Genomic DNA, 21770 nt, shown 5'->3' with positions numbered 1-21770 from the left:
AGGTTGCTTGCAGATATGTAAATATTTTTATATCACATGAAACTGGAGAGCTAGGGACAGGTTTAACACTTGTTCATTTGATAATGATGCTTGGCTACGCGGTGTCATGTTCCTCTGAAGACATAAGTTTTCCTCCAGGTTCGTGACAGTGCCATTAACAGTTTGGTTGAAATTTACCGACATGTTGGTGAGAAAGTGAGAGTTGACCTGAGCAAAAAAGGAATTCCATCCTCAAGGTTAGTAGTGCTTGCATTTTTAGTTGCACAAAGGTGTTTGACTGGTCAATGTCATTGGCTGGGACATAACAGGATGTGCAACAAGAAATGTCCAACAACCCCCCACTTGTTTTTTCTGATGTCAATAAAAGCTGTTAGAAAGTTGAAACCACCGGCTAGTCTGCCAACTTCAGCTGGTTACTTTGATCTCATTTTCCAATAAATGATGATAAACAATTAAACAGTAATTGAAATAATTTGAAAGAAATCTGTACTGCAGCAATTTACTCGTCTTAATTGGAATTAAAAGCACAATTTCATAGTTACAATTGGGATGTGTGCTTAGATTCCATGTTAAGAATTTTTTCAAAGGTTCATGCAAACTTTGTAGAATGATTGGGAAATTTTCACTGGATAGTTCCCAGTCTTCCTTTGATCTGAGAAAATAACATGGCAGCCATGTTAGCTTGCCTGCCAACTATTTCTGATTTGCCTGCTACTTTCAAACTTATCATCAGCCCTGGATATAATGTTATCACTGCTTTTACTTGTTCAATGGTCCTTTTCCCTGAGGTGGTAAAACTTCACAACAATTTTTGGCTGCTAAACTTACATTCAAGCAATTTACTACTTGAAACATTGTTTATATTAATTTTATAAAGAACTACTAACAGTATTTTACAACTTTTGCTAAGATGTTTTAAATTGTTTCTCAAAATGACCAATTTAAACCACAGAAAACTCTGCACCTCAATGTGTATCCTTAATTTTAAAGATTTAAAAAATTTTTCATCATTCACAGGTTATCTATTATTTATGCAAAATTTGATGAAGTGGCTAGATCAGGGAATATGGTTGTCAGTGAACCTAATGGTAGGACATGTGAATATTTCTTCTGTCTTTATATATTAACTGCATGCTCAAAAATAGAGCAATAGAATGCCTGTATTGTATTGATGTATTGGTTCATGTTTCGCGCAGCCCTTTGCCTCCCATAAGTGACCAAGACAGAATTTCTCCTTACACTATCAATACAATATCAAGGAGACCAGTATTGGATTATTTAGGAAAATATCAATTAAGGGATAAGTAGTTGATTCAATACCAAATTCTCTGAACTCACATTTAAGTGATTGTATGGCAGACAGTAAGGAGAATTACTAATGAGATCTTGGGAGTAAAAGGCTTCGAGTTGAGCACAACAAAATTCTCTGTAGTATTGTGTTATATTTTCTTATGTTGCCTTGGGAGAATTTGCACAAGGGATTAGGAATATGTGAATTAATATTTTCTGTATAGACCTTTTTCACTTTTTAACGGCCTCTAATGGTTTAAGAGGATCTGAGTGTTATTTGTTTTTCAAATATATTGGCTTTATTTTGTTCCTGTTGTAAATTAGATTAATCATTTCTTGCCTTTAAAAGATTCATTAATGTGATAGAAAATTACAACTGATATTCTTGAGAAAATCATTTTAATTGCTCTATCAACCTATCAACAGCTGGGTATGCCTGAATTTGGGAAAAACGAAGACAAAAAGAAAGTTTTACTCTGAGTGACCTTTGAATTTTCTTGAATTTAAGTTAATATGTGCAGTGTATGTATTTGAAGGATTTAAAAGATTCTGGAGAATTACTTTAACTTTTTATCAACATGTATTATTCTGAGTCAATACTGAATCTTTTTTTTTTTAAACTCTTGTATTGTGGACACATGGGTGTATTGGTGTGGGATTTCAAATATTAATATTACACCTCAATCATTACTAATGGTACCTTGGAATGAGGTTGGTCTGTTGAATAACAGTGGCTGGTAGTATTTGAATTTCCATTTTCAAAACTGCATTAACTCTTTATGCCTTAACATCAGTATGCATATTCTCCATACTGTTCTCCATAAATTTCCAAGGAGGCTGAAAAGGAGAATTTGTTTAACAATCAAGAGCTGCTTTCGTTGTTGATCATCTTCTTTATTCTCATGACTTTCATGTTTGATTCAGGGAAGATATTGAAGGGAGAAGTTAATTGCTAATCACTCTTAAGGGCTAAAGGGCTAACTGCTCAAATTTTACTCCAAGTTCTTTTCTAGTAGCAAGAGGGAGAGTGAATTGGATAATTAGAAAAGAGAAAAGCAATGGAATTTGTAAAGTTGAGTCTGAACAGCATTAGGGGCATTTTTGAGGTTGCTCTGATGGCAACCATGTGAATTTGTTGTGAATGTTACTTATTATAAATTGCATTTTTTGCATTCCAACTTTTAATTATGAAAACAATGTATAACTTGATATATTTAATCCTCGAGTTACTGTCTTTTGTGGATAATACTTATCTAAGTAACTTTGTTAATACTTTTGGTGTGACTTATGTGATTTCAGTTTCTTTAGCTTGACACGTTTGAAAAGAATGTTGACATTTAGCATAAATTGCATTTGTTCTTGATCACATTCCAGTAATGCTTGGGTGAAAGAGAGTTGCTGTTTTTATTCTTTCTCTCCTCTGTTTATGTCGCTAATCTGAAGCTTTGGATAGTTCTATATTTAGATCAGCATGTAAAAGGTTTTATTTTCACAAAGACTTTATCTTCATGCATGGCTCTTAAGTATCTTCAACATAATACTGGATCTTTTGTTTGCTCTTTGTCTTTCTCTATTATACTTGCTCAACGTTGTGTAAACTGCATGGTTAAGTTAAGCATTTTTTTACTGAAGTCATGCAATCAAAAACACTGTGCACGAAGATACCAGTAATTAGACGGTCACATATCTGATTGAAAAAGCATGGAAAGTACATTTTTGTGGTTAAAGCTTGTTTCTGATCTTCTTATTATTCAGGTCAAAAATAGAATAAGTTGTAACAGCTGATGATTTTATGTTGAGGCTTTGGGAGCCCATTTCATTATACACAGCACATACCTGACAACTCCATTTGTTACTAAGGATTCTGAACCATTTTAAGTAATTTTAAATGATTTCTTTACAATTCTTCATTGGAATTTACATAAGCTCTTAAAATAAAATGAATATTTTCCCTTGTTTTGATCAATAAGTTATAACCTCTGACAGTGCTCTCATAAAATATTAAACAGTGATGTGCTGCGATTGGCTACTGCCGCTTTTAAATTCATTTTCAGTTAGATGTAAGGTAGGCTCACATTTCACTTATTGGTTGTAAACTACGTTTATTCCAGAATATTACTTCACCTGGGTAATTATTGTTTTTAAGAAACTGTCCACTCAAGAATGCCTTTAGGGAACAGTGTTCCGGTATAGAACAACATCCACAATTGGCTGACAAGAGGTTGAATTTAGAAGTGTAATTAATATGCTGTTCCAGTAGACATTGTGAAAACCAACATGGCTTCTTCTACATTTGTCAAACAAGAATAGCTGTTATCTGGGAATTATGGCATAAGAGTTTGTTTATCTGGATCAAATGTTTCAAAAGCTGGTCTGGTGTTTCAAGGGGAGGCTGTGGCATTGATTAGACAGTAGAATTTAAACAGAAAGAGGCATGAAGGATTGAATGTTCTTGTGAATGTCTGCCTCAGAGTAAACTGCTATGGTGGATGATCTTTTGAGTTCTGATGGCATTTCTAAAGAATATTTGGTGATACTGAAGCAAATTGAAGATTACTGTAGCAGAGGGCCTGAGATAGACTTGGATTTTCAAAGGAACAGAAATGGTAGTTTTTTAAAATTTGAATCAAATTAATTTGTAGCACAGCTAATGGCTGATACAAAGGCACACTTTCACATGCATGATCAGCTTTTTACAGATGACATTTGATTTCATATGACAGACAGAGTAAGTTTATTTTCGTTTTCTAATCTCCTGTGTCTCACCACAAAATGGGAAGTATTCTCTGACAGGTAACAATTGCCACACAATTTAATTTTACTTGCTCAGTAAATTCTTAAATCAATGTTTGTGCTTATGCATGCATATAGATGGCTCTAAAATGGTAATTTCAGTTTTACATTTGGGAAAACAATTTAGCTGTTTCCTTAGGCATTTAAGTTTTGCTCTTAAAAAATATATCTTCATTTTATAATTTTGCACTGCTATATTTTGCTGTAGGTTTGAGGTTTAGTTTAGAATATTTTAGCAAGTATGTGAACCTTTTAAGGCAATGTAAACAACAAAGCAGTAAAAATGCAAATTTCTGGCAATTGGCAAGGAATATTATTAGGTTCTGTGGATTAAAATTATAAAAATTTCATCCTGCATGTCTCAGTAGTTACCTGTTGGTTTAGATATTGTATTGCTTCTTAAATGTATACAATTTTAAGGCTCAAGACATGGAAAATTTTTTGTTGAACAGTGAGTAAGATAAATCCCTTGAAATGCAGCTGTTTACCATGTTCTCAAGTAATTTACCAGATTGTTGTCTTGTGGTTTGTCAAATATTTTATCTGCCGAGGTGATGTATGATGTGTGTACATGTTTATGATGTCTCTACATAAGATTTACAAGAAGTGCATTTATTTTGGAGCCATTCAATTGTTAATCTTTGCTTAAAATCCCACTGTGAGTAATTGTTCTACTGTCTTGAATCAATTTGCCATGCTGTGATGTGTCACAAGTCAATTTTTCAGAAAAGTTTCTTCATAAGGTTGATTTTCTTCATCTACAAAAAATGAACACTCAAAGTTCAACTTCATTTTCAGGGTACTCTTATTATCTATGACAATTTCTGCCCACTCATCTTCATGTTATGACATGTCCTTGTCTTGGAAATCACATGATATATATTTGCTTTTTGATAAGTGCTGTTGGGTCACAATCAGCTGTTTTGGTTTGGAATTTTTTCCTTAGCTGTAACAAACTAGCAGTCATATCATTTTAGAAATAGTCTTACAAATTTAAAAGTTGGTGAGAGAGAAACTGTTGTTGTGCACCAGATCAATCATTTAGATCTATTTTGGGTAAATTCAAATGTATGGGTGCGAGACAGCTTCAGCTGATTTGAATATCATCTTCAAGGCTGAAATAAGCTGCAGAACAACAAGTTCCTTTCAATTGTGATGTTTTTGTTTTCAGCACTCAACTAGAATGAACTAGAATAAGCAAAAGATAATTTTATGAGTATTTGGTGTGATGATATGTGGAAAGGTCATCTTGATAAGATCTATTGTGAAACTCCATGTGCCTTGGGCTCGTGCCATTTAGATCTTTTATTTAAAAACAGTTATTATAAATTTTTTTCTTTACTGATGTCTCCCTCAATTCTTTCTTTTACTTGCTGTTGAACTGTTTCAATTATAGTTATTTTTTGTTGAACAACACTCTCAAACTTTTTAGCATTAGAAACTCTAACTGAAAATGTTATCAGATTTTTTTCGAGTCATTGATCAAGACAAGTAGGTCATGTAACTCAACACTATGAAGTTAATCATGTCTCAGGCGTGTGCTGACACACTTTGTCATGCAATGCATGGGAATTGTACTTCTTCAAGGATTACAAACTGTGAGAGTATCATGTACAATAACAATCATAGAAAACTGGTAGAAAATTGATACTTAATTTTAAGGACCTGAATTGTATCTGCCATGTAGGTCACGTTCATTGGGAAATTTTGCCAAAAATGAATACCTTTATTTGAAGGGAGAGCTAATGTTGTTGTGCCAACTTTTATCATAAATGTTGTCTGAAGATCTGTTAGAAATGTTGTGTGTAAATCTTAGGATTGAAAATATATATAGTTAAGAGATAACAGCTCAGTGGAAAAGCAAGATTTAGGGCTCAACTTGTGATGGGGGGGGGGGGAGGGTGGGGAATTCAATTTCTTCTTTGTCTCAAATTCTTGGGGGGAAAAAGAGCCACCATTTTAAGGATTTTTCGTTTGGGAATAACAAATTACACTACATGTGTAAAGAAACAATTTTGAGAATGATTTTTTCTTTTTTCTTACTGTGGAAATAAACTGGTATTTGTATTGTTAGGAAAACATTCAAAGCCAGATAAAATGGTGAGCGATGAGAACTTGACCAGATCCTCTTTACCAAATGTTATGAATATTAAAGTTTAAAAAAATTAATCAATTAATTTTTTTTAAGAAGTGTATTGAACATTGATTCCATAAGTTTATTTCATGCTAATTTTTCTTATTCCTGTTTCATTTCAGGATCCTCAAGAGTAAATGGAGAGGTGGAGACAGACGGAGCAAAGGTGAGGGAAATGGTGACCAGTGAATTAGCCTTGAAAAGCGAAGACTGTAGATGACAGAACAGGTGTAATTTTTTTTTAAACTCCCAAGATCTGATTGTTAATTCTCCCCTGTAGCTTCTGTACATTTCCTTGTAAGTTAGTTACATGAGTTTAGTGTTAGATCAAGAATAAAAATGTCTACCAGATAAGTTTGAGTATTCTCCTTACCTGTTTGCTGGGTAATGCATGAATATAATAGGGAGAATTTTAAGTGAGTAGATGACTTCTTTACATAGCTGACCTCTTTTAAAGTCAAATGATTTTATTTAATTTGTTTTTAGTAATTTCATCGAGTTTTCAAACCATTGGTTGGTAAACTTATAGCTCACACAGAGAACAGTTGCATAGGCCATGCTTTTGACACATGAACTTTCCTTTCTTAATGTTTGATAGTTTATTTTACAGCTGATGTTATCAGAAATAAGTAATTATTACATCACCATTATATTTATACTTGGTTTTTATTTTTCATTTAAATCAAGTTTTTACTTTCTGACTAATGTGCCTGAGGTACAACACCAACCTTTTCTGAGACAGATAAAAAGATATGGAAAGATATTGCAATTTTTTTTTTTGAAATGTAGTTTGTAACCAGGTGCAAAGAAAGGTCTAGAAAAATTAGTAATGATATTTGCATGATGGATTTGGAGACGGTATGTCTGGAAACGTCTAAACAAACCATTAAAGGGAATAATAACTATGCTCAGAGTAGAGACTTTTGAGTGAAACACAATGCATATGTCTGAGTGCCATATTAGAGACACATGGCATATGCATAAATGAGAAAACTCTTATTTTAAAATATCAAGGTCTTCTTGGCATGGGAAAAAATATTGACCTATTGCTGAGATGTTATGTTTGTGGGGCTGTTTAATTTACAATTCATGGAAAAAAGTTGTCAGCAGGTATTGTTGTGGGTATACCTTTTGCATGATAAAAGGGCTGTAATGATTTTTTTGAAGTCATGTGATATATGATAGACTTGCTTACTTTCTTTGTGCGCCACTGTGCTCTGTTGTCTTTGCTCGCTGCCAAACATCTGTCATTAAGTCTTTGTGGCCGAATTTAGGAGTATTTTTGTTCTTTCTCCGAGAAGTTTGGTGATTTTCTAGTTAGGTTTTTTTAGTAGGCACAAAGCGGTTGATTGATTTATCAGTTTTAGATAATAGGGAAATGTTTTCCTGCATAAATTTAAGTGATTTATCAAGTATTATAATACGCTGAATGTAAAGTCAAAAGAAATTGTCAAATTTCAGTTTGCCGTTATTTCGAGTGCCTTATTTTAGTTTTCATGTTACAGAAAAAATGGTGCATGCTCTTACTTTATGTTTTTAGATCGTCATTGATTATTTTTTATCAAATCTTAGGCATTTATTCCCAATAGTGACCAATTCGTAATTTCTCCCTACAATATTAGCACAATGCTAAACGGACAGGTGCTGAGAACGAATTACCACATCGTTTGGAGGGATACTGATTTAAAACCAAATTCTTCCAACTAACATTACCAGAAAAGCGTGGCAGAGAGTAAAGAGAATTTATTTTGAGATCTTGGGAATGAAAGGCTTTCTGTTTAATAACATGTGAGATTACCAATTATAATCAACTGGATTATTAGAGAGGTGAACTTATTAGAGCGGTGTCATTAAAAATTTTTTTTTTATTTGTTTGTTTTCAGCTTTCCACACCAGCGCCTTCCAGAACAACATCGGTGAAAAAAGGCGGACCACAGAGAAAAACCAGTGGGTCAAAAACTTCAGGCCCATCATCTAACTCAGGTTCAAGAGTTTTGCCTCTTTTTCATTCTATTTTTTTGTCTTAAAGGTAAACGTAGTTTACGAGTCAGACGGCCCATCCTGCCGAGCGTATTCTTTTTTCAGAAGCGTAAAGTGATAAATAGTATTGCCACTCCTCCTTGGATGGGATGCTTGTCCATCACACAGTTACCTTCCTTCTTTTCCCCCCCCCCCTCCCCCAAAAAGAAAAATCGCCTGTACCAATTTATTTTACCCGGGTGGAGAAAGGCAAAGTGAGAGAGTAAAGTATCTTGCCCACCAACTCAACCCAGTGACGCAGCCTTGGTTTGAACCGAGACCCGTTCCTCGAGAGTCCCGCTGACATCACGTGCCAGTCGCCACATTTTAAGGAATTGTAGTAGTGTTCGTAGCTCAAAGCCAGCCGATTTTGTTCGGTTTGGTGAGATTTATATTCTTTTAACCATGCAGACTATTAATATCGCGATCTCGAATTGTAGTTTTTATGCCCACACAGTAATGAGGTGGAAATGTGGAGAAGTGAGAAGTAAGACCTTGACGAACACTTTTATTAAAAAAATCTTCAGCTTCCAATTGAATCTGATAAAAAAGGAAGCGGACTCATAATTCCTTGAGGTATACTTATTTAGTTCTTGTAGTTGTTAAAACCGTTGGTTTTCTTCACAGCGTCTGCAGGAGCAGTTGACGAGGCAGACTTTGAAAATGCATTTCATGACTGTCCTGAAATCAAGGTTTGTAAAAATAAAGTCATAAGGAATACAAAGACAATCAACTGTAAGCCTTCGTTTGAAATTTGCGTCAAAAGCGAGGGTGTTCTTCCGTTGTGACAAAAGGAGGCAAACCTTCTTTTGTTCATAAACCCTTCACTTCCAAGATCCCATCAGTAATTCTCCCAACTTCTTGCTGATACAATCCTTTTGATGTTAGTTCAAAGAATTTGGTATTGGATCAATTAATAATCCTATAATTGACATATATATATATTTTCAATTCCCATCACTTGTCTGCTTTGTATTGTATTGATATTGTAAGGAGAAATTATGTTTTGGTCACTTATGGGAGTAAAATGGTTAACTCGTTATAGAGAACTTCTGCGGCGCTAGATGTCTTAAACGGCAAGCTGTTTGAAAACGTTTTGTCTTGCACGCTGCACGAAGTACGTGAAAGAACACGAAAATGAAGTGATTACGAGCCTTCTTTTGGCGCGAAAATGTTTTCTCATATTTGTCCCAAAAGACATTATCTATTCTTCGAAGCACACAGTCTCTCTCTGAGCTTCACTTTCGAAAAACTGTTCTGGGTTTTCTTTTCAGGTTTATAGCAGTAAAGAACTAACAGAGGAGATGGCGAAGGTTCAGTCCGTGTTATCGGATGATAAAAACGATTGGGAACACCGGGTAGCTGCGGTAAGTTTTACATTTTGCAACTTTCCTTTCTTGGAGAGATTTTCTTTGGAGTGTCTTCAAAACAAAACCAAATTGATCACAACGGCCAATCAGATCAAAGGAGAAATCACAGAGAGCCAATAAGAAGTAAAAGTAAAACAAGTAGCTACCTGAGGCGCGGGAAAACGCCAGTGACCCACGTCACGATTGGTTATGATTTTGCATCTGATTGGTTGAAAGGTTGGCGCGAGTTTTCTCGACCAATCATGAAGCGAAGCTCAGTAGAACCACACAGATTACACAATTGCTTTGATACGAACAATTTGTATTTACTTTCAAACTCTGAAGTTCTGGCATTTTTATCTCTGAGCGCCCCGTTTTCTTTAGCTTTCCTTCTTTTCCAGCAACAACGAATTCCTTTTAAATTTAGGTCGTGAGGTGTCGATATTGTCGGAGGCTGTGGTAACCTCGAAGTTGTTGTTTGCGCAAATTTTAAACTTCACTGTACCTTTGTGTCCTCTTCCAGCTCAAGAAAATTCGCAGCTTAATTAACGGAGGGGCTCTAGAGTACGATAACTTTGTGTCGCTGGTGAGGCTACAAGAGGGGGCATTCAAACTCTCGGTAAGTACCTTTTTGGTTTTCAAAATCATCGACTCGACATTTTGGAGCAGGATTTAGTCAGATAGAAAATGAATAAATGAGTGTTTTACTGCACTTTTTTCATAACAAGCGAATTATGGAGATCCATCTTTAAAGCACACAGTAGCCTTTTGTAGGCTTACTGTCAATGTGCACGAGCAAGTATGTGGGCGCGCAAATAAATGGAATTACAGAGGCCGTTTCCTGACAACGGCACCCGCTGCGCCAGCCTACCAGAATTCAGCGACTCGGCAAAATAGAAACTTTTTGTTAAATTTGTAGCCATTACCTAAGTGGTGACGATTATTTTTGGTTACTTTCAGACAAAGGATCTTCGATCGTCTGTCACGAGAGAGGCTTGTGTAACCTTAAGGTGAGTCACAGGTTGAAATTTCTGCGAGAACCAATCTCTCGACTTGACCTAGAAAATAAATTGACAATATATACATGTTCCCTCTAGCTACCTGTCTACCGTTTTGAAGAATCAGTTTGATCATACGGCAGAAGCTGTATTGCCAACCCTCATCAACTTAATCACCAACAGCGCCAAGGTAAGAAAACTCTTCTTTTCACAAAAGATACACCTTACTCCTCTGGTTCCCCAAGGAATATGACGTATCCAGTGACATCAGGCCGATATCATTGTGGTTGGTAGTTCTTGGGCGTTTTCTTATTGGTTGACTTGAATCAGAAGATCCTCGTCTACCACCCAAAACTACAGGTCTAATGGAGAATTGCCCGAAATTTTGTTTGGAATAGAAGGCAACCTGACTTGCTAAACGCGATTGGCTCGCTGCTTTTCTCCTGTATTCTTTCCTTTTGTGATGAACAAATCCTTAAGGATTTCGTCCAGCTGCCATGACTGCAAAAATTTTTATTGTCGATGCGAGCGAAAGTTTCTGTGGTTTCGAGCTGATCACGTGCGAGTTGGAAGTTTTTGTTACCCCAGGCGTTTTCCTCGCCCCTTAGGAGTGAGTGAGTCTTGACCTATGGCACATGATACGTCCTCCTCCAATCAGAAATCGTTTTTGTCTTTTTTTCCTGACAGATCATGGCAACGTCTGGTCACGCTTGTATCAGCTTCATTCTAAAAGTGAGTTTTAAATTTCAGCTTGTTTTCTCGTGTTTATAGATCGTGTTTATAGATCCTATTTATATAGGTTGACGCGAAGTGATTTCATTTTTTTTTTTTTTTACTGTCAAACAGAACACTCATTCTCATCGGCTTATTCCAGTCATCACCAACAATATGACATCCAAGTCAAGTATCATTCGACGGTAAATATTGAACTATCTTGAAGTGGACCTTACGACTCTCTGCGCAGCCCGCTCAAATCTACAGTTTTTTTTCCTTTTATTTATTTATTTTTTTCCATTTTTCGTCTAAATTGTTCATAACTTTAATGGGCAAATGAAAAGTTTAACTTTTTGCTTGCTTAAATTGTCAACTAACGAGGCTAGAAATAACACTCGGTCATCAGACGTTGCCCAAGCAAATTTGACGCTACGATCGGATTTGATGTTTAGGCGTTTCACCCGATTATTTTGACCTCCTCCACTGAAGTTACTGACAGATTGTTTAAGCCATATTTTGTTAAAAAGATGGATCATGGGGCAAAAAAGGTCTTATTTCTTTTACTTACCAAATGAGATAGACCACGAAAATGACCCTTGAAACCATCCTGTACTGCGGCATGGTTAGTCCCTGATATGTTCCCACAAACTCTCGTGATTTAACTCCCTTTGCAAAGGCAGTGGCTGGTCATAAAATGGCTGCTTTTGTGTTCCCTTATCGAAGTGATTGAGTGTTCGTAAGCTAATTCATACTTACGCTATATTTCTTACTCAGCCGCTGCTGTGAGTATGTAGACCTGTTTCTTACTCATTGGGAGACGCCCACGATAAAATCGTAAGTACACACTAAACTTGCAATGCTGCCAGTTTTTTTTTTTTCTGTGTCAAAGCGGCAGATTTTTCCCCAGATTGCCACATTTTCGATTTAAAAAAAAACCGGATCATATTTCTCCTAAAACAACGATTTTCCGAATATTTCCGAAGACGTTCCGAGTATACTCGGAAGGTGTCCTAAAGACTTGCTCCAACTGCTATTTTTGCACTTCCTTCCAGAACTGAACGTTTCAACTAACATAGGATCATTCACATGAACTTCTGTTCACTTTCACACTTCATATTTGTCAAAATATGCCTCGGTTAAGGCTGCTAGAGCTCAAAGTCTTCCGCTTGCCGAGAAAATTTCTCGGTAAGCCTGAGTTATCATGAGATCGGGGTTGCGATGCACACCCGTTAGAATCACTCCGAATGTTTCAGAGTTGAAAAGTGCAAATATATTAATGCTGCAAAGCTTAGGAAATTGTGAATGGAACTTTCCCTTGTCTAGTTATCAGAGTGTCTATTAAATGCCACAATACTTTTTCTTTTCTTTTCTCAGCCGCGTTAGTGAAATAGAAGAAGCCATTCGGAAAGGAATTTCAGATGCTGATCCTGAAGCAAGGGCAGGCATGCGAAGGTAGATAGGAAAAAAAGATCGGCTTTATAATATCTCGGGAATTTCCCTTTTCGTTCGGAAGAAACTGTTCCATGCCAGGGTTTTGGTGTACAAGGAATTGGTAAGCCTGGCTGCTCACCTTTAGAGCTTTGCAGTTGTTTTAAAATGCGGTTTGTCGACGTTTTTGTCAATAAAATCTCGCAAATTTTATTAAGAACTTTATAAGGTCAGCATTTTTGTTTGATCTGTAATTAAAAATTGATTATAAGGCCTTTTATTTTATGTGGGTGCGTAGAAATAGCGTGGTGGTATTAGTACGGGGAAAATTTTGTGGAGTTTTATCAAAGAGTCTGCCTGTCTGTCACCATTCCCTTGCAGTAATTTGTGTTCCAAGGTCAACATTACTTTTCCAAATCAGAAAGCGGAAGCTGGAATTTATGTTTTTTAATTTTAGGGTTGGACTTAACGAGAAAATCCGTTAACTTATGACTTTAATTGAGATGTTGTCATTATTTTAGAAGTCGTGCTACTGCTACATTTTTTTTCTTTAAGAAAATTTAAACTAGAAGCTTCCGAAGATTTCTCGTCGAGATGGTCAACTGAATTGGTTTTGAGACTTTGTTTTTCTATCTCTTTGGATACAGAACTGGGCTCGATGTGCCATGTTGGAGCTAATTTTGTTTTTTATTGCTCTCAATTTGTAACTGTTATTCAAATCAACTCACAAAGGGTGTGTCGCACCAGGAATGCGCTGATCAGGAAACCAAAATTTTCTAGAAAAGGCTCTCAATAAGCGTCTCAATGTTTTGAGACTCTGTTTTTCTATCTCTTTGGATACAGAACTGGGCCCGATGCGCCGTATTGGAGCCAATTTTATTGTTATTAAGCAGACCTCGCTCCCAATGTGTGGCTTCATAGCTCAGTTGGTAGAGCATCGCACCGGTATCGCGGAGGTCACGGGTTCGAATCCCGTTGAAGCCCTGATTTTTTTCAGGCTTCTTCTTTCCAATTGCTTAAATTGGAAAATTTACTGCAATGATCACATTTCACTTTCATCTACAACCGCAGTACAAATATGAATTATTTCATATAAAACTTCACGTCAATTAGATACTGTTATTCAAATCAACTTACAAAGGGTTTGTCGCACTAGGAATGCGCTGATCAGGAAACCAAAATTTTCTCGAAAGGGCTCTCAATGTCATTTTTAATGTTGTTGAGAACGTGGAAGTTTCCATGATGCTAAAAAAAAGCCAGCGCAAGGGATAATTTCGTGTTCGCCAAGTAAATTTTGTTTCTCTGTTAGTCAGGGTAATTGAAGCTTAAAATAGTGTAACACCCCCCAAGAGATTGTGCTAACAACATACAACTCTTTTCTTTGGAAAAGAAAGAATATAACTGTAAATGTAAATGCCTTAACTACTTCCCAATAAAGATCGAAAATTAACAGCTTTACAGAGCGTAGTTTTGTGTTTGTTAATGTACGATCTTCTCGATATTCAGGGCGTTTTGGCATTATCATGAACACTTTAGAGACAGAGCAGAGAGGTAAGGTTACTTTATATTTTAATCTTGGCCTTCCTTTCAGTTGCCGAACAATCTTTATGAATATTCATAACTGGTTAATTAGTTGTGCAATTCGGCAACAGACCAGAGTCATGTGAGGGTCGGCAACTTAATTTTTTTTCATCGTAGTTTTGTTCGTGCCGGTAGTAAAGTTTTGAGTTTTTGAGGCTGGCTGCCGTAAACTGAAGCAAGAATATAGATTGCAACTAGTTTCGTCAATGAATTGCTGTCTTTTCTTCGCACAATGCCGATAGGAGTTTGGCGAAGCGGTCACTACATAGAGGACCAACCTTCATGGCTGTACTACTACAAGTACAGCGCAACTCTTTGATTGCCGGATTTAATTTCATTTTAAACTTCATAGTCTGTTGAACATATTAATTTTTTTTCCCTTTCTCCTTACAGCTTGTTGAAATCGTTCGATGCCTCAAAGCAGAAACAGCTCGAAAATGACCGTAACCTTTCCAATCTTGGCCCTGTAAAAACTTCATCGTCCGGACGATTCGTTGCTGTGAAACCGAGCAAGCCAATTTCTGGAAACAGAGTGCGCTCATCCAGTGCGGCTAGCGAAGATGGCACGACAAGGTAAGTTTGCAGAACACATGAAAAGAAATAAAAGGGTTATTTATATCTTTAATTTCGCGATTTCACGGCTGGTAATTATTGCTTAAGGGTATGGAATCATTAAACATGCCCCTCGAAGTGTTCGTTGATACGTTGGGTTTTTATTTTTCGTGCAGATTTTGCTGTTCGAGATGTGCGAGTCGTATACAATGGCGAGTAATCTTAATTAGAACTCTTTGTATAGCTGTTCAGTTGAATAGCTCAATGTTTGCTCCTGCTTAGCGTAGAAAATACAGCAATGATGTATCAGCAGGTAGCAACGTTATTTATGAAGCGATTTTGCATTTAATTTTTCATAGTGTATAACGCATTTCCTTTGATGCGAAAAGTGTTTTGAATCGAATCTCGTTTACTTTTTATGTTAAATTTTAGAACTACGTTTATTTCAAGTTATGGTTCGTTTCACGTGGCGTTATTTAATAGACATGCATGAATTCTGCGGTTGAAACGAGAAGTATTTGAAGCAATTCTTTCCGATATGTGCGCCAAGACACGATATTGCAAAGTTAGTATTTATAGGCTTTGCAATGGAAATCGGCTGATTTAGAAATTCTAGAACATCGGTTTTCTTTCTTCTTCTCTTCGGCAATTAGGTAGACTTTGTATGCTTTACTGTTATCCTGGATTACTTTACAATAGTTTACCGCAAAATGATTTCTGCTGGTGGTGCGGCTTTGAGGAATAATAGAAGGATTGAATCTATTGTGTAAATAACTCGCCATGTAAATATTGTTGACGTATATCGATGGATATCGACCGTCGAGCAATGTTTACAGATACATTAATTTATTTCAATATAGTTTCAAATTTTTTTAGAACCATGTCAAGTATGTGTTTGAGTGATGGGGTTGCCGCCAGGCGGTGAATATCTAATTACTGGTCGATATATAGTGTTCGGAGAGCTCAAATATCCCAAATTACCTTAAGTAGGATTGAGTTTTCCTCACATGTTGTTATTTACAGCTCACGGCACACAGCACCTTCCCGTCAGACAGTGGGAGCCTCGAGCCGTGCCGCGAGAACCACTCACAGAGAAGGTAAGATAAAAAGTGTGGCAGTGTGAAGGCGCTGGGTTACAAGGAAGTTCTCTGGGAAAATTCTTCAAGAATTTAAGGGTAGACGAGGAAGTTACCAAGAACATGATATATTCCTGCTAAGGACAGGAAGTATTGTTTAAATCGCTATGCAACTAATCCAATGTTTACTTACCTGTTTTTCAGTTTTATAGTTTTGCAGGTTTACTGCTTTACTTAGTTTACTGTTTTATTGAACCTATTCCGCTCGGAGGCTGATAGCCTTAGAGGCCTTGTGTCAAAATACAATTATGATTACAATATATTAAAACTAAAATTACGTTAAAAAATCTGACTTCTATTAAGTTACTAGAAAAAAAACTCTAAAAATTAGAACCGCTTTAGAAAATGTTTGCGACAGAACGTCTGTACGTCTCTCAGGGGCATTCCGAATTTCAGAAGGCATCTCATTAAGAATTTTCGCTCCATTAAGAAGGAAGTGTTTTTTCCGAAATTTGTGTTTGCCCTCGGTGACGATGATCTAATGTCCTACTTTGTAGAATAGTTACGAATGCTAGAAAATTTAAATCTTAACTGGCGCTAGGGAGTTTAAAAATAAAAAATCTCACTTTATTAAAAGTACTGCAGATAGTGTGGAAAGTTAAAATTAAAAGATTGGCAGTGAAAAGGTTAGCGTTTACTTTGAGTTGCTTTAGTTACACTTTTTGTGATCTTTTTTCTTAGATTCCCGTCATGCTGTGGCATCCAAGGCAACAGGCTCTCTTCTCTCTCCCATGGCTTCTCTCGGTCGTTCCCTCAGTAATATCGACCAGCGGTCGGCTGAACGGGCCAGTGCGCGTTCTAAGATCCGCGCAGTACCTCGAACGTCACCTCAAAGCCATCACGTGCAGCAGCGCCAAATTCGACCCCAGTACCCTTCCAGGGGCACTGTTTCTCAACGTAAGTACGAAAACGAACTTTATAAAGAACAATGGATCTACTTGTCAAAGTTTTAAAAATTAATAAATCGACAAAATCTAACATTCATTTGTTCTTTCTTTTTTTTTTTTAGCTGGAAGTCGATCCCAGTCTCCCGAACGATTGCTGTCCACCTTCCCTCCTCGGGAGAGGTCTGAGGTGTACTGTCGGAGAGAAAGCATAAGTAGAACCAAGATACCCACTCCAAGGTAAATTCATAGGCATAGAGATTCTCCTAATCATTGATTCAACATGCTATAGATGTTGTTAGGGGAATTTGGCTTTAGGTCAGAGGTTAAAAGATAGCTATTAATACTTCGACAAACGTGGCGCCGACTTAAATATAGAGAGAACGTTTTCATTGGAAATTATTATTTCAAACCAAGTCGTTTCCAACAAGGTATCGTCTCTGGACTTGATGAAAACTCTTTCTTCATTCAATGCTATTTGTAAGTCGGGCGATCAGTTTTTCAGTGAGTTAAGATTTTCTTTCGGGTCCTTATTCTGCAAGAGAAAGTGTTTAAGTGGTGTTGATTCAATAGAGCCCGGTTACCAGTGGTCTACTGCTGCCCATAAGACCTCTTATCGCCGTCTGTTTAGCCTGCTAACAAGCTCTCGTGTTTGGATCTCGCCTTACGGCTCTTTTTCCAGCCGCTAATGAAAAAAGTTATTGAAATCCCTTTAGGTGCACAGAAGTATAAACCAGTTTCATGTGGCAGATAGTCTCTTATATGGATTCACAGTTGTCATGTTTTGGTGTTATTTTGTGTAAATTAATTTCGTTGTTGTCGGTTCTCTTCCAGTGTTTCTAGGCATGGCAGCAACGAGAATCTGGCTGGTATTGACAGCCATACACCCCACTCCCATCCCTCTAGTTCTCCCTCTTTCCTCCCCGTTCGTAAAACTCTGTGAGTACAGTCCATTGTGTTCTTGATGTTGTATCCAGTCGCCAACAATTCATACGACAACATCGTTCTTACAACCTTCCTCGAGTCTTTTTACCTTCCATTCTTTGCTCCTTAAACGGCGCACAACTAACGCATAATCAGTTCTCCGTTTACCTTATTTGGTTATAATTTATGATAATTTATTTTACGTTCTTTTCCAGAGTTGCTCGAAATTGCAGCAACGAGAGTCTAAATAGTCCTAGGAGCTACTCGCCCCAACCCTACCCTCCTCCCTCTCGATCTTTTCTTCCTGTTCCCAGTCCTAAACTTCAGTAAGTACTAACTTTTAACTTGTAAACTACTTTTATAGCAGCTCTGATACAGAATAACATAATCTAAATAAACAGCTTATTCTAATTACTAATCCTAATTGTATTTATCGAAGCTAGTGTAACAGAAGGCTTTTTAAATCTTAGCTTACTAAGAAAAAGCACTTGTTTTCTTGCGTTTTCAGTTTGCTTTTGTAAGAATTTTTGACATCTTTGCGGTACAACTTTTTCTTTCGGTTTTGTTACTTTAGCTACGGATTATGGATTCTGCTGATTATCTATCGACTTTGCGTCACTTTCTCGTTGTGATCGCATCTTTTATTTTTCCAGTTTTCCTAACAACTTTTTATCTGATCTTTCCATTAAAAAAGTTTGTTTTGGTTACGTTACTGTGCGTACAGGTTGTCTATTCCGCTGATATTCTGTTGATTTTCCTCTGCGTACTCGTAACTATCAAATCTTTTATTGTGCTTCTTTTTCTGTTAAACTTTTCATGCCACAGTTCTTCTCGTCATTCTTGCGAACGAAACACCTTTATTTTCACATTCATCTCGTACTCTGTCTCGTAATCTTCTTGAACAACTGATCGTTGTGGTCTCATTGTCTTTTATTGCAGTCTTTCTCGGCATCTTAGCTTCGAGTTTCTTCCCAGACGGCCTCGTAATTCTTCTGTCTCCTACATTCCTGTTCCGAGCTTGTGAGTAACCTCGCTTCTCCTGGGAATTCTGTGACAGAACTCTTGCCTTGTCTTTTAACTCAGTTCTTGTCCTATAGAGATTGCTGGAACTAACACACAGCATAGTCCGTTGTGCATATATGAATTTTTTTATTGTCGGGAACAAGAAACGAAAACTTTCATTCAGTTCTAAGAAAGGTTTTTTCGCCAATGATTGTAACGATTGTAACGCCCGTGATCAAGTTAATGCTGAAGAAGAAATGCGTTATTGAATTTCTCTAACAGGAACATTTCGTCGATTTAATCCTTAGTAAAGTTATATTCAAACCCTAGTTCATTGCCCCTTTAAGTGCTACGTATGCCTTGGTTTGTGCTAGCTGAAGTCTAATTGGTCCTTAATGGTCATGCTCTCTACCTTAACCAATCAGACAAAGGGTTGATTATCCATTCAGCCAATCACCAGTTATATATCGGTGCTTCGTGACGATGACTTTTCCCATGCTTGTATTAAAAGCTTCATTTCTTCCCGCGCTTGTCGCGGTACTTTCCCGCGTATTGTTCTTTAATATGGATTCTGATTCGTTCAGTTTTGCTACTGTGGAAATCATTAAAAAACTGCGCTATATCGATAACATATTACTTTTAATAATAACTCTTACTTTCATCATACTTCAATATCCCCCATTTTAATCACGTCCAGACGATTACATCCAAAAGACGGTGACTGCGTCAATTCTTATGTCACATTTAATATTTTATTTCCACGGTTCTCTTCCACAGTCGTGCACGAACTGCTTCTCAATGTAGCTCACGCGCGAGCTCCCGCGCGAGTTCGCGCGGAGCGAGCAGAGACACCAGTCCTGACCGGAGAGGGGACAGGCGAATGAGTTCAGAGCGAGGATACAGTCCAAGTCATTTACCGGTGATGAAGAAGACAAGTCCGTTACACAGTGAGTAGGGCTTTGACTTTGGGCGGGAAACAAGGAGAGGAAGTGTTACTTTTTGCATTGTGCAAAATGGCCTTCACCTTGAAAGAAATTGCAAATTATTGGCTCTTTGAGATAGAACAACACATGGGAAGTAAAAATAACCAGAGCAAAGGATGGAGAAGATCTAAACAGATTGAACAAAAAAGAACGTGAAAAGTCATTGCTTGAAGAAAAGAACTGCTCAGCTAGAATGGCTCTGACGAAGGGCTAACGGTCGAAACGTCAGCTTTAGAAACCCTACGGCGGCCAATTTACATTCTAATCTCAGTTGATAAAACCAAATTATCATTGTAATACCCCAACGACGCAGCACTGCAGTTTCTTTAGCAACTCGCCCCCTAAAATCAGCAATGTCGAGAATGTCTTGAGTGACTAAAGAGGAGGAAAGATGACGAGTCATGAGATGGCCTGCGTGACTGGTGATTTTCGAGCGATCGTTGAAAAAATGAAGGCTACCTCGCTACGAAAATGAGAAGTAAATCTTCGAGGAATTTTTCCCTCTCCCTGCGTCGCTCCTAAAAACATCCCATAATCAATTATCTACCCCGTGAGATTGCGTGAACGATTGGAGGCAGATTTTTAGTTTTGCCTCTCTCTCCTCCCTTATCGCATTCTCAAAGTCAAGAACCTTGGCCATAATCAGCGCGTGCTTGCATAGCTATCCAAATAATGCCCTCTTTCCTTAACCTCTTAGATCCACCAATGGTAAAACAGTCAAGTCAAGGCGAGTCCACGGGTAAAGGTGTCACTGAAGAAGCGGTTTGGAACGCTTGGGTAAGTCATTCTCACAATATCTTTAAAAGTGTTGCATATATTTCGGAGATTCCTCTTAAAAGTAAAAAAGAAGAACTCAAGTAGGCTTTGTTGCTCTCCTAAGAATACTAATTTATTTCCGTCTAATTCTCATTTAAGCATAAAAGCCCATCCAGACGAAAATATTCGTTTGGTTCTCAATGTTCCGATGACGACGATAGTGACGTGGCCAGTATATCATCTGAGAGATCGTATGGATCTAGAGGCTCGCGGAATCACCCCAAACACTTGGAACCTGGAAACGTAAGTTGATTGAAATTTATAGTTGAAAGGGGATGTGTGTTCCAGAAAGCTAAAGTTTTTATCTCTGCTTTTAAAAAGTATATATGAAATCGTGACTCTGGAAGTGTTTGCAGATCCCAAAAAGTAACTTTTCCTTTCGGAATCGATCTTCTTGCTACTTTGAATCTTGCTTAGCAACCTGGCCGCTTGCCTTTCGCACCACAATGAATAATCTGGCGATCGCGTTTGCCCAGGGGGCTTAATTCAATTTCTATGGGTAAATCTGACAGATAATTGACTTGTAGCTTTTTATCGCTTCAAAAGTTACTAGAGTGTTCGCGTTGTTTTATTTGAGGTAATTACTCTTAGACAATTTTCTTAAACGCCATACTTTGTCGAAAACGCCACTATACTTGTGATCTCGAAATTTTTTTTAACGACTATTTTTCTTGTACGTGCGGAATGCATGACCAATCGAGCAAAGAGCGTCAGGTCACGGCATAAATATTGAGCTTTGATTTCAAGTAAAATCTCGAATAATCTTTACTTAGCTTTCACATTTTCCAACTCATTGCCAGGTACGAAGCAAGACGTAGTGTGTAAAATTCAATGAATGAATGACTTACAAGCGTGACAAAAAATTAATTTTAGTAATACACAAACCCTAGCTGGGCAGAACTAAATATTTTTTTTGTATTTAAAGTAGTTCTGTTATGTAAATGGTACCTGTCGTTTATTTTGGACTCACTTGGATTCACTAGCGATACCGGAAAGCGAATAGATTTGACGATAATTTTGACATCTTAATTCCGTTCACTGATATTCAAAGTCGCCGAGATGGTGTGTTTATGTATGAAATGAAAGAACAGCGCTTTTAACAGCTGTTTCAAGGTTTTTTTCCTTTATTTACAGCCGTTCCTATCAATTATTCATGAATGTTTGTGT

General features: G+C 37.2%; 1 protein-coding gene across 10 annotated transcripts in view; it reads left to right on the top strand.

Annotated features, from left to right (window-relative positions):
• Positions 1–21770, top strand: part of LOC113685735 (CLIP-associating protein 1-B) — a 41903-nt gene that overhangs the window by 6874 nt on the left and 13259 nt on the right. The window contains exons 5-28 of one of the 10 annotated variants that reach the window (XM_089181629.1): positions 139–236; positions 1018–1088; positions 6340–6383; positions 8101–8200; positions 8864–8928; positions 9511–9603; positions 10109–10204; positions 10546–10595; positions 10683–10773; positions 11271–11315; positions 11430–11500; positions 12072–12131; positions 12672–12749; positions 14232–14276; positions 14700–14879; positions 15882–15955; positions 16676–16891; positions 17004–17118; positions 17713–17817; positions 18018–18128; positions 18742–18822; positions 19582–19751; positions 20485–20564; positions 20703–20846. In XM_089181629.1, coding sequence (XP_089037755.1) covers positions 139–236; positions 1018–1088; positions 6340–6383; positions 8101–8200; positions 8864–8928; positions 9511–9603; positions 10109–10204; positions 10546–10595; positions 10683–10773; positions 11271–11315; positions 11430–11500; positions 12072–12131; positions 12672–12749; positions 14232–14276; positions 14700–14879; positions 15882–15955; positions 16676–16891; positions 17004–17118; positions 17713–17817; positions 18018–18128; positions 18742–18822; positions 19582–19751; positions 20485–20564; positions 20703–20846 — 2283 coding nt within the window. Of the gene's footprint in view, positions 1–138; positions 237–1017; positions 1089–3318; positions 3897–6339; positions 6384–8100; positions 8201–8863; positions 8929–9510; positions 9604–10108; positions 10205–10545; positions 10596–10682; positions 10774–11270; positions 11316–11429; positions 11501–12071; positions 12132–12671; positions 12750–14231; positions 14277–14699; positions 14880–15881; positions 15956–16675; positions 16892–17003; positions 17119–17712; positions 17818–18017; positions 18129–18741; positions 18823–19581; positions 19752–20484; positions 20565–20702; positions 20847–21770 lie in introns of those variants that run through there. The other 9 variants (XM_027203272.2, XM_027203274.2, XM_089181630.1 and 6 more) reach the window with 9 other exon arrangements.

Source organism: Pocillopora damicornis, chromosome 9 (genome assembly GCF_964200805.1).
Source record: "Pocillopora damicornis chromosome 9, jaPocDami1.2, whole genome shotgun sequence".
Classification (NCBI taxonomy): Eukaryota; Metazoa; Cnidaria; class Anthozoa; order Scleractinia; family Pocilloporidae; genus Pocillopora; species Pocillopora damicornis.
Note: the sequence above shows the minus strand (reverse complement) of the source record. Positions and strands in the feature narration are given on the sequence as shown.